At 39.7% G+C, this 17,739-nt stretch overlaps 1 protein-coding gene across 1 annotated transcript in view; it reads right to left on the bottom strand.

The window, feature by feature from the left end:
- CACNA1D (calcium voltage-gated channel subunit alpha1 D) overlaps nt 1-17,739 on the bottom strand; it is a 316,751-nt gene that overhangs the window by 53,523 nt on the left and 245,489 nt on the right. Inside the window, exons 34-40 of the mRNA XM_061618220.1 lie at nt 16,547-16,638; nt 13,080-13,239; nt 10,456-10,583; nt 10,236-10,332; nt 8,337-8,439; nt 7,173-7,274; nt 712-842 (exon numbers count right to left, since the gene is read on the bottom strand). Coding sequence (XP_061474204.1) covers nt 712-842; nt 7,173-7,274; nt 8,337-8,439; nt 10,236-10,332; nt 10,456-10,583; nt 13,080-13,239; nt 16,547-16,638 — 813 coding nt within the window. The remainder of the gene's footprint in view (nt 1-711; nt 843-7,172; nt 7,275-8,336; nt 8,440-10,235; nt 10,333-10,455; nt 10,584-13,079; nt 13,240-16,546; nt 16,639-17,739) is intronic.

Here is a 17,739-nt window from a genome sequence, read left to right as displayed (position 1 = left end):
AATCCATAGCCTGACTAATGATCCTTCAACATGGGGGTATTATCCAGACAATGTGACAGCAACTTTAATGGTTCACAGGTGGAGGCCAATGGTAAGGTAACTGTGTCCTCCATAGGGCAATTTCTTTCATCGGTGTAAACTGGGAGCTTCCACAGCACAGGGGTTGAATACTTATGCAAGCAACATATTTCAGTTTTTTATGTTTCTTACAAACATTTCCCAACATAAAACCAAATGTCACCTTACAATAATTGATTTTGAGTTTCAGCTGCCAGAAGCCACAGGAGGGGAGAGGGCTCTTGCACTCAGGTCCTGCTTGTGGGTTCCCATGGGCTTCTGGTTGGCCACTGTGAGAACAGGATGCTGGACTAGATGGGCCACTGGCCTGATCCAGCAGGCTCTTAGGAGTCACTACTGTGAAGCAAAACAGACAACCCAAAGCTTGCAGTTTTAATAGCCACTTTTAAAAAAATCTACATTTTCTACATGAAAACATGATAGAGATTCTGCTACCACTTGCTGCTTCTTTTACCAAAAAAAGGCACTGCACACTTACCTTGTAATATACTGAACAATACGGTTACTTCTTTTAACGGCAGAAGACCACAAAATGTCTCAATAAAAAACAGTCCTTGAGCCACCCACAGTGTTTACCTGTTGTTATCAATAAACTGGCAACATGGTTAGTTGAAGTGTAGAAAACAAAGTCACCTGTAGTGCAACTGTAGTGTTCTTTGCAGGTTGTTTCCCCACCAGTCCTTGTTCTTTCCGTTTCTTGAATTTCCTAAAGTAGTCCTGTATCAGGAAGGTGGCATAGAACTTCCCCACGGTTACCTCATCATCTAAATGAACAGACCAGACAGATCTCTCCCAAGTCAGCACATTTCATTAATAGCCAATATATACTCTTATCCAAATCAGGACAAAAAGTGACAGTGCCATTGGCACTAGGGGTTTTGCTTATAACAAAGCAGTGTAAATCTAGTGTAAAGCAATTTTAGCAGGCAAACTAGATTAAACAGTAGACAGATGAGCTACTTTTTAAGAAAGCAAAATATCTTATTTTACTGAAGTTGAAAGAGATAACAATATCTTTTAAAATGCCAATATCTAAATGACTCTGAAAATGCAAACTTTGATCAGTTTGAACCAAAGTGTAACAATAAAAGCTATAACTGGAGGGCCTTTTGGTTTTTTTCAAGTCAGTTATCACCATCATGAATTCAAATATATCCAACTATTATTACTTCTATCTGATCTATTAAACTGGCACTTTTTCTGACTCCCTGAAGACCCAACAGGTAATATTCATATTAAGTAACATATGAGGCATTAGAAACTAGAGTCTGGGGGGAAACCCTGCAGGCTAAAATAGGTCAACTTTCAATTGGAGTCCTGTTTGATGTTTTTTCTTTTAGGACTCCATTTAATACTCTTTTTTAGCAGTAATTGATTCCGAAAATAGTGGTATAGATAGAACAGTCAGGCTTCAGGCCTGGACACGGGACTGAAACAGCCTTGGTCGATGATATGAGGAGAGTGTTGGATAGGGGTGAATGTACCTTCCTCATCCTCCTGGATCTCTCAGTGGCTTTTGATACCATTGACCACAGTATCCTTCTGGACCGCCTTGGGAAGTTAGGCATAGGGGGCACTGTACTGCAGTGGTTCCATTCCTTCCTCTCTGGTAGGCACCAGAGAGTGGCATTGGGAGATGAGGTTTCAGACCCTTGGCCTCTCACTTGTGGGGTGCCACAGGGCTCCATCCTCTCCCCGATGCTATTTAACATCTATATAAAGCCGCTGGGAGCTATCATCAGGAGATTTGGGTTGCAATGTCACCAATATGCGGATGACATGCAGCTCTATCTCTCATTTAAATCTTCACCGAGAGTGGCTGTAGAAACCCTGTCCAAGTGCCTGGAGACGATGAGTGGCTGGATGGGAAGAAATAAGCTGAAGCTGAACCCCGACAAAACCGAGGTACTGTTCGTGGGAGACAACAGAAGATTGGGGGAGCTGGTGCTCAATGGGGTACAATTGCCCCTGACAGACCAGGTCCGCAGCCTGGGGGTCATTCTTGACTCCCAACTGTCCATGGAAGCTCAGGTCTTGGCTGTAAGCCGGGCGGTGCTGTATCAACTCCATCTGATACGGAGGCTGCGCCCCTACCTTCCCAATCATCTGCTCCCATCGGTGGTACATGCCCTGGTCTCCTCTCGCCTAGACTACTGTAATGTGCTCTACGTGGGGTTACCCTTGAAAATGGTCCAGAAGTTGCAACTGGTACAGAATGCGGCAGCGCGCCTGCTTAAAGGCAGCCGACGACGAGATCATATCACTCCAGTGCTAAAAGAGTTGCACTGGTTACCAGTTGCTTGCCGGGCCCAATTCAAGGTGTTGGTTTTGACCTTTAAATCCCTACATGGTTTCGGCCCAGTCTATCTGAAGGAGCGCCTCCAGCATCATCAGCGATGCTGCCCAACAAGATCAGCCTCAAAAGACCTTCTCTCCATCCCACCAGTTAAAACAGCTAGACTGGTGATGACTAGGGAGAGGGCTTTTTCAATTCTGGCCCCTACCCTGTGGAACTCCCTCCCAAATGATCTCCGCCATGCCCCTTCTATAATGAGTTTCTGCCGAGCCTTGAAGACCTGGCTCTTTAGGCAGGCTTTTGGGGTGGGCTAGGTTTTACTATTATTGCTTCAGATTTTTAATGTTTAATGTATTTGTACCTTTTATTTTGTACGTCGCCCAGAGTGGCTGGATAACCAGTCAGATGGGCAACTAATAAATTTAATAATAATAATAATAATAACAACATAACTCTGTATTTGACCATTAATAATGCAGGTAAATTGAAAAACGCATCAAGACTAAGTGCTACCAGAGATGCTTTTCCACATGGGTTAACCTTTATATTTATCTGACAGTATTAGATTACTAGGTTTCTTGTAAAAAATATGACAAAGCATGGTGCATGGACATTGTTCATTCTTGCATTTTATTGCCATTTTTGCCAATTTAACTAAGTATCTTTTAGTAGATCCCTTCTGTTAATACAGTTCCACAACAGAGCACTGTGGTTTTCCCCTTGTACTTTTCTGGTTCCAGGAGGTAGGGAAAAAAATCAGGGGTAGTGCAATCCTATATGTGTCTACTCTGAAGTAAGTTCAATTTAATTCGCTGGGACTTACTCCCAGATAAGTGCGTATATAATTGTACAGCGATTCACTGGAATATGTGTTTTTAAAATGTTAGCTTCATTTATCTATATCCATTAATGATGCATTTTATACTTAAAAGAGGTCTCTGTCAAAACAAGTAATTTTACATTATTTGCAATTCCAAAGAATTCCATTGTAGATTGTTTGAACAATAAAGCCTACAATGGGCCACATTCATGACTGGAAAAATAGCAGTACAGATAGAGCATGAATGGATTTGGCTTGGTATGTGGTGTTATGCACCATTAGCAGAGATAAAGGATATCTCATGAAGGAATACAACAAAAAGATTTAAAGTAGCTTGGTTGGGAGCCCAGTCTGTTCATGCCATCTCTTAAACAGCATCACTGAGCCTGCTCTATAATCATAATTGAATACAGTGCAAGTTTAGTGGCTTTAGTACCTCAGGATCAAGTCTTAAAAGCATGGGGGCTGAGGAACCGACAACTTTTTTTGTTAACGTCATAGTTATTTGGCTACATTGGGAAGGAGGAAAGCATTTATTTGACTTTACATTTGTAACTTGTCTTGGATTATGATTCTTTTAACGGATTCCTCTTTTTGCTGAGAATATATCTGAATGATATATAAATAAATACTAAATGAAACAGTTAAGTGGAAAACTCCATGTATGCTCAACTGCGCACATAAAGGCTCTGTGTGAACAGGATTCTTCAGAACTTCTATGTCAGAAGTAAATCATGCCAGCAGTGGAGATGTGTGGATCTATAAGGACATCCTTGTGCACATAGGAACTGCTGGAATCAGAAACTGGCTCTAGACTGAACTGGCTGCCTATGTGTTTCATTCCAATCAATGGAACTTGTATTCACATAGTAGCCATGTCAAAGGTGATATAGTGCATGCATCCAAAAGATCGAGAGCATCCACACAGGATTTTCTTGGATATAACAAACATTTTGATGGCTGCTGCGGTAGCTTTTATGTGGCAAAAGTTTTTAAAAGATGGGGGCTTTTCTGTGCATGCAAATCTGAAATGTTTGAACCTGGAGAGCATATCTAAATGTTTCAGAATAAAGTAAGATAAGTGTTGCAATGTGGTTGTGACTGAGCTCCTTCTCCAAAGGTTCCCCCCTCCCATCCTTGTTATTATTACCTCTGCAATATATGAACAACTTTAATAAGGAAATAATATGTAAAATGGTTTCTGGAAAACAAACAAACAAACAGAATGGAACAAAACGTTTTCTACCACAGCAATGGATAAACTTATGGCATGCCTTAAGTTGGCCTCTCATACTGTACACATTTTTGGTTTGGGTCCATATTTGTTGTTGTTATGTGCCTTCAAATCGATTACGACTTATGGCAACCCTATGAATCAGTGACCTCCAAGAGCATCTGTCATTGGGTCCACATATGCATACATAAATGTGGACATATACACAATTCACATCTGCAAAGCAGCTACCTTTGCTTGCAAATCCTTTGTCATAGTTAAATATCTGTGTGCAAAGGGGACATACCAACAGTATATTTCATGGACAGACACAGATACAGAATCTGTCCAAACTCTGAGAATGGCACACATAACTATATACTGTCTGTGAAGGAAAGCAGCTAAGCAAAAGTGATTAAACAGGGTTGAAATCAACATGAAAGGGAAATTCAAGGGAATGAATTTTCTCAAAACAAGTTTTGGAAGAAGACAGATGGTTGCAGATGTGCTTCAGTTGCTTTGAAGGGTAAAGGATGGGGAATTTAGAGGAAACCGGTAAAAAAAAGGAACATGGACGAAAGTGATCTTTCTGTCCTCTTGTCATCATATATTAGCAGTGTTAATTAATCCATGTTAAACTGCACTTTAGGTTTTGCAATATAATTTGACATTTAAAATCTCTTGCCAATTATTAGTACATTAAGGAAATGGGTTCAGAGATATTAATGAGTTAATATACTAGATTCATTATTTCTTTATTAAGTCTACATCACAAAGATTTGGCTTTTTGTTATCTGTAAAATTTATTTTGATCAGATCCTGTTTGAGAGATTTGATATGTACTTAAGTGAATGCAAGAATCTGACCTATCTGTCACATATACATAGAATTTCATTATAATTCTGGAACCTATATTGGATATTAAAAATTCAAGAATCCAATCCTTAAAGTCCTCAGTTATGCTGTTGCTTACCCTGCAACTTTCAGATCTTGTGTTTTTGATAAAATATATTACATTTCTGTAAGAACCAGCAGGTATGTGTTTCTGTATTTCAACTCCCTTACATACATAAATGAATACCAATGTCCATTCGTTTTTCACTGTAATTTGCCTAAAGCTATGACATACTTTCTACATTGTGCTATATAATTTGGCAGTGTTTCATTTTCTACATTTCAATGGTATCTATTCTTTCGTTCTAGAGAAGTTCATTGCACTTTGTTGTCTATGCAAATGGATATTAGCACAGCTGAAAATCAATATTCATTTTGAAAGCAGTAATGAAATGAAGCTGAACCTTTAATTGCACTCTGCAGAGGAAACTGTATAATTAATTATTCTAGATGCATACTCAATAAAGGCTCTCCATGTGCTTAATTTAGGAATGTACGCCTTGCTATTCTGAAGCATGCGTCTGTATTTCAATAAAAAGAAGGGGAATCAAGTTGGCCAGAGGCAACACTAATTCCATGCCACCACCCTAAAACAGAATTGCTTCAGAATATTCTGAAAAGACTGATAGTTGAAAGGAATAGAGGCTGCAGAAAAAGCTCAAGCACATAGTTACAACAATAACAAAGCAATTCATCTAGGCCAAGCAAGCACTCAGTTGTAAGGTTAGAAGAGAGCAGAGTTGAACACAGAGATGTTGTTTTAAATGTGCAGTATCAGTTCTCTCTTGACAGCTGGATTTTCCTAGATATTATTTGGCATCATCCCATCCTCAGTCTGAGCTGCCAGTTGCAAGTGGCTCTTGGAGCAACAAAGCCAATACTTCGTGGACCATGCTGAAGAGTCAGACAGCCAGCATGCTGACTCTCCCCTACAGACTGAGAATGTCACCTTTGGAGAGAGATCAGTTTTTGCCACCATCAGAAATGAGATCTTGGGGTTACTTCCCAACCATCTTGAAAGCTGCAGAAACACTATAAAAGTACAGTAACTTATAAAAAACACCACTTAATGAACTGAAATGGACAGATCTCTTGGATGTCTAGTATGGGACTGATACGGATTACACCATGCAACAGATCCTGCACTTTTAAAAGCAAATCAAAACACCACTGACGATCAATAGTTTATCATTATTTTATACTGAAGAGAAATAAATCTCTGTACATATGCAATATATACATTTGCATGTTAGGTCCTATAAAATATTGGACATGTCAGCTAATGTGGATTACTAATAACTCAGGTAGGTCAAGGTAATGTATTAAAATCAATGGACTGATTCTGTACTCTCTACATTCTAACTTGGTTATGTTTAACTTTTTTCTTTCGGGGGAAAGATGAACTATATTTAGCCTGTATTCACTGTACACTGGAAAATTATATATGGCACACATTTAATAGCAAAATAACAATACAGGACTCTTTCGAGGCCCTGTAATTGAAATTACACTTTAAATCCTTTAACGAGATGGGGAATCAGGGTTCGATTCCGGACCGGGAGCCTGAGAAGCCACATCCAAGGCAGGCAGCAGGTGTGCAAATTACCCACTCCCAACCTGGGGAGGTAGTGATGAAAAATAACAATACAGGACTCTTTTGAGGCCCTGTAACTGGAATGAGTACACATTTAATAGAGGCATGTTTACCTAATACTAATAGCAAAATACACATTTAAATTATCTAATATATGCTTCAGCATGTATTTTATCACTTAACACTAACATTCTGATTTGAGTCCCATTTTTGTTCAAAACCTTATCAATATGTAAACATTTAAAATGTAGAAAGCATATGAGATTATCTCACTAACCACCAGCGGGGGGAACAACTTGGTCAAGAAGCTTCATGCTGGTTTTCTTCCAGATTTTCTTTATAACTGCCCTGAGTTCTTCATTTGCTTGCTCTAAGTTTCCTGAAAAAAGCAGGGAAGAGAGGGAGAAGTGGATAGGGGGTCAGGACAAATCAGGAAGATTATATTTTATTTTAGGAATAGAAATTTCACTTCACACTGTGATCACTAAGGCTGACAAATGGGGACAAGGGTTCCACAAAAACTTCCTGTGAAAAGCATTGGGGGAGAATATTTGCTAAATTGGCCTTAGCACCGGTTTTTGACTCAATCTGACAGTCTGCTGTCCACCCCCCCATCTCCAGACCACCCCCTCCTCCATCTGGAGCAAAAACGAAGTCAAGGGTATGTCCTGCCCTATGCGTCGGGCCTGTGACAACTTGAGACAGCCCCATGGTCGTCATGGAGACCATGAAGTCCCAAGCCGGAACACTACAGGCAGTCTCAGCATGGACACTGAAATCACCCAGGGCTATTGTTCTGGGCTCCTCTAATACCACAGCCAAGATGGCCTCCGCACCTTGCTCAGAGAAGATGCCGGGCAGCAGGGTGGATGGTACACCAGCACCAACTCTAGTTTACTGTCTCCTTGGCCCAACACCACATGATTTTCATACACATGAAGCTATGATGTCCTAATTGCAGTTGTGTTTGAAAAACGGGCTTGGCTTCAGATATGGCTTCAGATGCAGTTTGCTTCTGAATTATTGAGAGAGCAGTGCTTAAAGATTAAAAAAAAAGACAGAGGGCTGACTCTTGTAAAGAAAGTTTACATTTGCAGAAGACAGAAAATGCACAGTCTAGGACCCAGACAAGACAGATGGTACAGGATTGCAATCAGCAGTACTGGATGGCTCGGGACTAATACTGCCAAATTTGACAATTTCAGAAGGTTTTCCTTATAATGATTTTGACAGTAAAAGAAAATATCCCCCCACCCCCCAAGCCTGGGATATATACAAAATAACTCACTTGAGAATAATTAGAAATAACTGTGTATGCAACTTTTCACACTTCAAAAGTTTTACAGAGGTGGCCATTATGTATACAAGATTTTCTGGTCACATAAAAATTTAAGAAGGAAAAACAAAAACTGTTTTGGAAATGTGTATCTTATTCTCTTACCTTCTGTTTTGATCTTCAGGGCTGTTCTCACTAAAGCAAATAAAGTAGCATTAAACATAACCGTTCCATCACTGTTTAGGGGCATGTTCATGGCTACCAACCTCTGTAGATGTTTAAGAAATAAACAAATACAAAGAAATCTCAGTTCATATTTGTGAGACATTAATAACAGACATGTATATATGAAGATCAGATATAAAACAATATGAAAATCAAATAAAATGCATGGGGGATGTTGTCACAGTGAACATGAAACTGGACCTTAACCGGGCAAAGTCTACCAGAGGCTTATTCTTTGGTTGTGTCTCTAGAAGAAAGAACTTCTGCCTGATACAAAATCAAAATCTCTTGTAGATAGTATGTGACTTATGACAGAAACCTAGAATATTAAGCTAACTGGTAAGTGTTCTATGTATTTAATTCACCCTTTTTTGGTGGTGGTGGGCATATATTTGGCATGATACAGTCAACATTAAGCACTTTTAAGTCCCCAACATTTTCACTTTATTTAGCTCAGGTTCATTTTTAACTCTTGCAATGAAATCAATGGGCTGTACAAGCACTCTGATGAATTTTGGGTGGATTAAGCCCACTGATACTTACCTATAACCAAATTCCCAAAATACAAATATTTGCATCTGAAGTAAAGACAAAAAGGAGACTTCATAATGATGACTGGATGCTTCTGCTTGAAATGCCCATCCTTTCTCCAATTAGCCCCAACTAATCAAGCAGACCTTTGCCTTGCTTTTCCCATAACCTTCTTACTTAACAGATGCTGGGTTCAACCAAGAGGGAATAGTTCTCTTTGTCATGCCCTCCTTGTGGGCAGTTTAGGGCCATTTGGCTTGTCTCCGCTGGGGGCAGAATGCTCTTTTACAAGAACTTTTGGACTGACTCAGCAAGGCAATGTTTAGGGTTTTAGCTGCTGAAGCAGAAAATCCCTCTTCAAGTTTAATTCGTGTGAAGGGGGCAAGTACAGTAATAGGGGCTGTTGGGTCACATTCCCCCACTCCCTCCTACCCCTGTAGTATTAACTGAAGCAGGGAGACTGCTCTACGAATGGAGTTTCCCCATGCAATTTAAAACTGTGTGCAACTTATAGCAGGTTACAGCATGTTAGAAACTAATAATAGTCCTAAGATAAGACATAATGGGCTGCTTCAGATTTAATGCCATTCCATGTTTGGGCACTATGTGAATGTGGTTTTTGTGCCCATATGCTCCCCAGTTCTCTCATGCACTCTGATATGAATTACTCTCTACTTATGTAGCGCAAGCCATAGTTTGCTATTATATCTGAAACGGCAAGGTATAGATTGCTAATGATTGTTTCCTCTGAAAAGGAAGTAACTAAATGAATTGGAGCACACGGAGAAAGGGGTCTGTAAGTGCAAGGCTTCTTGATGTAGCACCAAATCACCATGCAGCATTATGTCTGAACCAGCCCATTATGACAAGAAAAACATTATGCGGAAGCTTAATGATATCATGACCAAATGAACGTGGTATACTGCCTTCCTCCAAGAGACACAAGCCAGCACTGTTAATGATATATTCATGAAAACGGGTTGGAAGGTTCTACATGCATCACAGAGCTCTGGTTGAACAGGTAGAGATGGGGCTCGTTTACTTCCTTTTCAAAGTGGTGAGTAAGGAATGACTATAAAGCTAAGCTGTACCTAGACTCTCCATAATTCCCTTTTGCAACCACTCATACCCACATATTCTAAATCAGCGAGTCAAGACAACAGGAGGCAGATGTTTTTTGTTAGATCAAAAGGAGCCTGTGGTTGTAACTTTTATGAATGAAGCTCCTTGAATTTACAGCAATCTCTTCACTAGCAAATGACATTAGATACAATAAAGAGAATCTTCTGAAAGACTGAAAAAGCCTACCTTGCATGCAACTCTGTGAGGACATAATTTACCAAACCCAAGAGGTGGTTGTATGCGTCTCAACAAGGTAACAACATCAAGGTGTTTTATCCTCCCCCTAGAAAAGAAGGAAAGTATTAATCAGGAAGTTTCATTTGCCTTTCAATTACCCTCTGTTTTTGGTATTTTGACACGTACTGAAGCACAGGCACATACTGTAACACAATGATGTCTAACTTACTTTGCTTCAGGATCATATTCTGACCATATTCTTTTAAATTCATCTAGATGATGTGGGCCAAGAATAGACCAATCACGTGTTAGATAATCAAAGTTGTCCATGATGACAGCCACAAATAGGTTGATAATCTTAAAAAGAATTGAAGGAATTATTTAGATTTATATTAATATGGAAAAAATGCAAATGTTCAATGTTACCCCAGAATATGTGACAGAAATATGTGAGATTTTTAAATACATACATCAAATTATAATCTTTTGAAGAGTCACAATGTGATCAGCACCAGTCCAAGATATTTTGCTACCAAAAGTGGAGCCCATATGGAGCTCTCCCCCACAAAATCTAACACTTTAAAAATGTTGTCAGATACCAGTTCATGCCTTTATCTGTCTCTCCCCACCCCCAATGCCACCTAAAGAAGGTTGCTTCTTCCTTGTACAGCAGGGCCAGACCTATATGTGATATCTATATAAAATATTTAAGTTGATGTAAACAGTATCATTACTACCCTGAACAAGATAACTTGTTTTCCTAGTTTCCCCCCCCGACATGTGCCCTGTGCAATCATCTTTCCAATCTCCTAACTATAATGAAGAGATCAGAACTGTGCCATAGGCTCTAATTTTCCCTTCCTGCCTCTCATATACAAATTCCTTCTCTTTTCACAGCTAAGCACAGTGAAAGGTTTTGCCTGCGCTGATGATAAGGCTAACCATAGTTAGCTTTTAACCAGAGTTTGCAAATCACCTTCAAACTTTTGTGAAATCTAACCACAGTTAGTATTGACATCAGAGCAGACAAAACAATGCTTAGCTCCAAAAAAGGGAGAGTGGAATTTATGCATCAGAGGTGATGGTGCTTGTGAGCCTGCAGCACTCTCCTGACCTCCTCATCACTGGAGGGACCAAAGCTCAATGCTTGAAGCCCCAGTGTCTCCAGTTAAAGGACCCCTCAGTGAGGGACCTTGGGGAGCAGCTGCCAGTCAGATGGATCGATGGTCTGAACTATTTATTTATTTCTAGTACTTCTATCCCACCTTTCCAAAATATACTCAAGGTACAAACTGAGATATGAATACGCCTTTCGTCTGTGCATGCAGCCTCTTTGAATCTCCCTTTATGCACATCAGCAAACAAATCAGGAAGTCTTTTCTTAACTATAGTTTCTCATTTTATCTAAATTATTTTTTGTCTGTTTATTGTATTTGTACCACAGTCTTCAGCCACAAAGGCTCCCAGAGTGGCTTACAATCAATCAATACAAGACCATCCCCACACACAGGCTAACAATCTAGAAAAAAACAACACACAAGGGGAAAGGGGCAGGGAGGGAAGAGGAAAAAAGCAAACTCAGGCACCAGTTCTTAAACAGTAGATGTTATAATGACCAGCCATCATAGAAACAGTTCAGGGGTAGGAGTATGCCTGATGGAGGTGGTCTTTCAGCACAGCTGATGGAATAAGCCCTGCTTCCCGTTTCTCCCACAGAGGCGGTCTGATGGAATGGCTGCTGCCATTGGGAAACTACAGTTACTAGCTTTCGAACAACCCAGAATATTAAATCAACTGCAAACTAGCTTGTTCCAAAGCTATTTTTGTTGTTGTTATAGGCCTTCAAGTCGATTATGACTTATGGCAAACCTATGAATCAGTGACCTCCAACAGCGTCTGTTGTGAACCACCCTGTTCAGATCTTGTGAGTTCAGGTCTGTGGCTTCCTTTATGGAATCAATCCATCTCTTGTTTGGCCTTCCTCTTTTTCTACCCTCTTCTGTTTTTCCCAGCATTATTGTCTTTTCTAGTGAATCATGTCTTCTCATGATGTGTCCAAAGTATGATAACCTCAGTTTCATCATTTTAGCTTCTAGTGATAGTTCTGGTTTAATTTATTCTAACACCCAATTATTTGTCTTTTTCGCAGTCCATGGTATGTGCAAAGCTCTCCTTCAACACCACATTTCAAATGACTTGATTTTTCTCTTATCCAAAGCTATTAACCATAGTTAATTGAAGACTTCCTGTTTTGATGACTTGTACTGTGAAAGGAGGAGCAAAGAACTCTCCTGGTTTAGCCAGCCTTCCACCGTCAGTGCTGACCTCTCCCTTCTGCCTGCCAAGCACATGGATCTTTGGGAGACCAGCAGAGCTCAGTGGAAAGCCCCAAAATAGGGCATTCCGAGGGCAGGGCTGAGCTGGCCTCAGAGTTGAGCTATGCCAGCCTAATTTGGAGTTCTCAGGCTAATTCACAGATTGGAATGCAGTGGTCATTTGAACTGTGCACTTCTCCAAATTTTGTGATGCCATTTGTTTCCAAAATGTGAGATCTTTTTGTGATTTTGTTTTAAAAAAATAATCAACAGAAAACAGGACAGACTGAACAGATGTGAAACCTTGGATTTGATTTTGCAGCAAGTAGCTCCTGTAAATTTCCTCAGTAGAACTCCATGCCATGAGATATAAGTATTTACTGGTAGTAATATGTGTTTGATTCTGACTACAGAATATAGGATTATTTAATTTAAAAAGTAACAATGGTTTTTGGACCCACAATTATTTTTAGTGTCTTTTTATGCTATAACATTGCCCAGTCATGATGTTTAAGAATGTTCAAGTTTCTGGACTCACCAAAAAAGCACACAACATATAGAAAGTGATGAAATAAATAATGGCAAAATTGCTTCCACATGTGAATTCTTCTCCTGGATTAAAATCAGATTCTGGATCACATTGTTTTCCTGGCATGCAGGCCAACATGATATCTTGCCAAGCCTCTCCTGTTGCACACCTTTAACATGGAATAAAGCAAGACAAAATGAATCAAATGATATTGTTTCAATTAGAATGACTGTATCATTATTTGTTTATTTGATTTATATCCCGCCCTTCCTCCCAGCAGGAGCCCAGGACAGCAAACGAAAGCACTGAAAACACTTTAAAAATCATAAAAACATGATGATGATGATGATCCCAAAAGTGACCTTGCTACTGCTCCCTGCCCCTCCATCCTCAGGCAGTCACATCACTCTGTATAATGGTAGGGTTGGCTTGTTTCCTTCACTTTTAACTTACTGGGAAAACTGGACATTTGTAGATAGAGCTATTCAGACATGTCTCAACTGAACATGCAGAACAAAACTCCTTTGTGAGTAAACCCACATTTTTTCCACTCCAGAACTAAGGTTGTCACGTTCAGATCTTGAAGGCTCCAGTACTTTTAATTCACAGGTGAGAAACTGAGTGCCACATGTGGTCCCCAATGCCTCTTGAAGCTGCCCCACTCTTCCATCCAATCAGACTTCCTTTCCTTCTGTTAATTCCTTATTTTTCCCGGTTTGCAGTGTTTCCCCTGTTTTGAAGTGTTTTTTAAATGTAGTTGCAGTACAAGTGGAAGGGGCAGTGTTTTATTTGACAAAAATAAACCAACAATTTTAAAAACTTTTTTTCTGGTTGCATGGCCCGGTGAACAGAATTTCCCCCGTTACCTGAGAACAGATTGGCAAACTTCTGCCATGTATGTATGTTTGTGTATATATATCTCACACTAAATTCAGAAAGGAAATGCTTCCCAATAGCTATATTGGTCTGTTGTACAATATTTGTTCTATTTATTAAATTTATATCCCACCCTCCCTTCTAAAAGGAGCCCAGGGCAGCAAACAAGCAATAAAACATTAAAAACATCTATAAAACATCTTGAAAACAAGACATCTTTTAAACAATCTTTAAAAACATCTTTAAAGATAAGTCTACCACAGATGGAGACTGGGATATGGTCTCTACGTATAAGGTTTATTGAAAGAGGAAAGACTTAAGTAGGTCTATAGATTAAAAAACCCTCTGTGTACTTATTCGAGAGTAATGAAACACAATGGGGCTTATATCTGCATAGATCTGCATATGATTGGGAATTCTAATGTGGAAAATTGAAGGATAGTTTTTATTCCAGATCAGTTAATCCACAACATTTTTATCTTTGACTCCATTCATCATTAGCTCTGGCTCTGCCCACCACTGGCATGCAGCCGCCAAAAGATTACCTCAAGCGAATGTGCCCCTTGACAGAAAACACACTGCCCACCACTACTTTAAATAGTGCATAGAACATAAAATCCCAACAATTGCACTTTCCTGTCATTGCACCATTGAGACTAAAAGAGCTGCACCTTCTGAAAATTTTCCTTCTAAAATGAGTGCTTAATGTTTAACTTAGAATAATTTATTTTGGAACATCCGCCACAACAACACTGTTTTATGGAACAGTATTGTAAAGGTGTCACATTCCTGTTTTGCTATTTTGAGAATGCAGGCTGTAAAAACAGTGCCTACAGCATCCTGCTTCCTTGCTTGTATAGTCATCAAGTGAAAACAGGTGTATGTTACTGTCTAACTGCCTGCGCAACCACAATCAAATGAGGCCAATTTGTTTTTTTTACCTGACATATCTTAGTAGTGATTGAACAACAGCCACAACAGCATTCATTATTCCTAAACTCAGAACTTAACTGCCTAATCTGATGCAGATATAGATATATCATATATCTTGAACATGAAGAATCATCCACAAGGTACACAGCTAATCAAATGACATCAAAAACATAAACCTAAAAGTTTGGTAACTCCCAAATTATAAAAAATGATTTGTTATTTTTAACCACACTACTTTGGGATAACTTGTGGCAAGAAAATTACTCACAGGACCCCCATTCCTAAGCTACACCAGCCAAGTATTCCAGCAGAACCTACGTCGCTATTCATACATATAGAGATGAGCCCAGTCCACCAGTTTTAATGCACTCAGGGAGCTCCACAGAAGCAGGAGCTAACATATTTTCTTCAGTGTCTGAGAATGTTTTGAAGTATATGGACCCTATTCTTGTGCTGAACCCTGTGAGCACATCCTAACCATGTGCTGCTTTCGGAACACAACCACTGGGTGTAGCTGGCATTTGTAGAAGAGCTGGAGTAGTCTGGCCAGTCATACAAGAACAAAACATTAGGAAAGCTTTAGGAAAATGATAAATGACAGAAAGCTCATACACTCAGTTTTGTAGGCATTTAGCTGTCTTGATGTGTGGTGTTATATGCAGGCTGTGTTGGAATATGTGGCTCAACTCCAACCTGTGGGTTGAGGCTGCATGGGGTTAAAAAGGGTAGCTAGAGAGGAGACCTCCTGGCTGCTAGACTAATACCTATCCTTTGATCTCCTGCTGACTCTCCCTTCCTGCTAGACTGATATGCAAAGGATGTTCACCACATCTCCTTCCTCCTCCTTTCTCTTGAGAGGGAGAGCAGACATCTTCTCTTTGTCTCTCCCTCTCCTCCAAGCATGAGGGCAAACACTAGGCTTAGGGTTTGCATCTCCAACTTAGCTAGTTAGCTAGATGTAGAACTCTTTCCTATCAAGTATGTATTTCCAAAATAAAGTAGTTATTTCTTATTTTAAAGCTTAAAGTCTCTGTCTGACTAATATGCAGGGAAGATAATCTTTAGCAAAGATTCAAACACACATGAAGGCTCACTCAGTCTCTCCATTCCCAGTTTTGCCACTCTCCGACAGGCTGGAGGATAGCAAAGTTAACATGGTGGAAGGGCGGAATGGTACAGGAGGAACAGGCAGCCTGACAGGCAAAGAGAAACCACCACATAAGAAAAGCCAGAATCTGGCTGTTGTCAAGATAAAGATCCAGTACTATTTGGAAATTTGAGGGGAGGGGGCAAGGCTAGGTCAGGAAGAACCAATGAGTTTCCTGGGGTGAGAGTGAATTAGAGTCATGCTAGCACCTCAATAGACAAGCCTTCTTCATTCTGCAGCCTTAAGTGGCTGTCAAAGGGCATCAGCAGAAGACCAGATGGAGCCACCTGATGAACCATCTTAGATCAAGGTTCACTTCTTGGTCATTTTTCAAATATTTATGACATCTGAAAATGAGCATTAATTATACACTTGAAGGAATGATGCAATTGTTATATTATGCCTAGTTTAAACTTTAAGACAGAATTTTACATTCTCTAAAGTCTAGCCATGGGAAAACCATTCCAGATAGTTTAATAATTCAAATAGCAGTGTTAACAAAACAACAAATAAAATCTACCGGAAGAGAAGCAGCACCGCTTGGGGAAAAGTCTGAAAGTTATTGTTCCGGTTAATTTGAGTACCATCTTTCAGAGCGACTTTACCAAACACCTAAAAAAAGACACACAAAGAGAAATGTTTATCCAATGTTATTCTGTTTTATCCTTCGACAATTTTAATGATAAGAACATAAGAAATGTCCTGCTGGATAAGAGCAAGTGTTCATCAAATCTTCCCCAACGTGGCACCCTTCAGGTGTGAGACTACAGCTCTCATCATCACTGTCTGCTAAAACCTTTTTTGTTCCAGCAAGCCTACCTGGGCATATAACTTTAACATGCAGTTTTAATGTGATTTTAATAAGTATTTTATAATTATTTATTTTATTTTAACATAATTTATTTTAATGTTTGTCTTTATAGTTATTTTAATGCCTTTTTGGACTGTTTATAGTAAACTGCTAAAAGGTCTTCTGTTCTAGTAAGAGGTATATACATTTTGTTAAATACATAAATAAGTCAGCCCTGGACACTGGCTGTGATGGCTGGGGCTGATAGAAACTGGTGTCCAAAAAAGCTGGAGCGCCAAGTTGGGGAAGACTGATCTGGTCCAACATACGGTTTCCAAAAAATGGTCTGCAAGATGCTTCTGGGAAGCCCACAGATCCTGAAGGAAAAAGCCCTCCTCACATTGTTTGATCCCAGCAACTGGGATTCAGTGGCATACTGAATATATAAGTTACATTTAGCTATCATGGTCAATAGCCACTGACATGACATGAATTTGTCCAATCTCCTTCTAAGCCATCTAAGTCAGTGTTCATTTCCACATCCCTTGGGAATCAATTTCCATAAATTACTATGTCTCGGAGCGAAACTCTTCTTCCCTGAATTGAACAGATTCTTTTTAATGGAACAGGGCTTTCCTCTCTCTTCTGTGTGCCTTTCCTGAAAATCTTCTCCGAGGGTTAGGGCAACCTTAGAAATGGTATGAGATATAAAGCAAGGGTTGCACATGGAGGAGGGGATTGAGGAAATTACCCCAACTCTAATGTGAAAGATTGGATGTGCTGGATGAAGAAAGCCTTTCTTTTGTTCATTCAGGTCTACTACCTATCAATTTTAATGGGGTGACTGACTTCTAGTGTTATAAAAGAGGGAAGGGGAATATCAAAGCAGGAGAAAATGGACAGTGCATCCATGCACTCATGTG

This window comes from Rhineura floridana, chromosome 3 (genome assembly GCF_030035675.1).
Source record: "Rhineura floridana isolate rRhiFlo1 chromosome 3, rRhiFlo1.hap2, whole genome shotgun sequence".
Classification (NCBI taxonomy): Eukaryota; Metazoa; Chordata; class Lepidosauria; order Squamata; family Rhineuridae; genus Rhineura; species Rhineura floridana.
The sequence above is the reverse complement of the archived record's forward strand: the minus strand, read 5'-3'. Positions and strand labels throughout refer to the sequence as shown.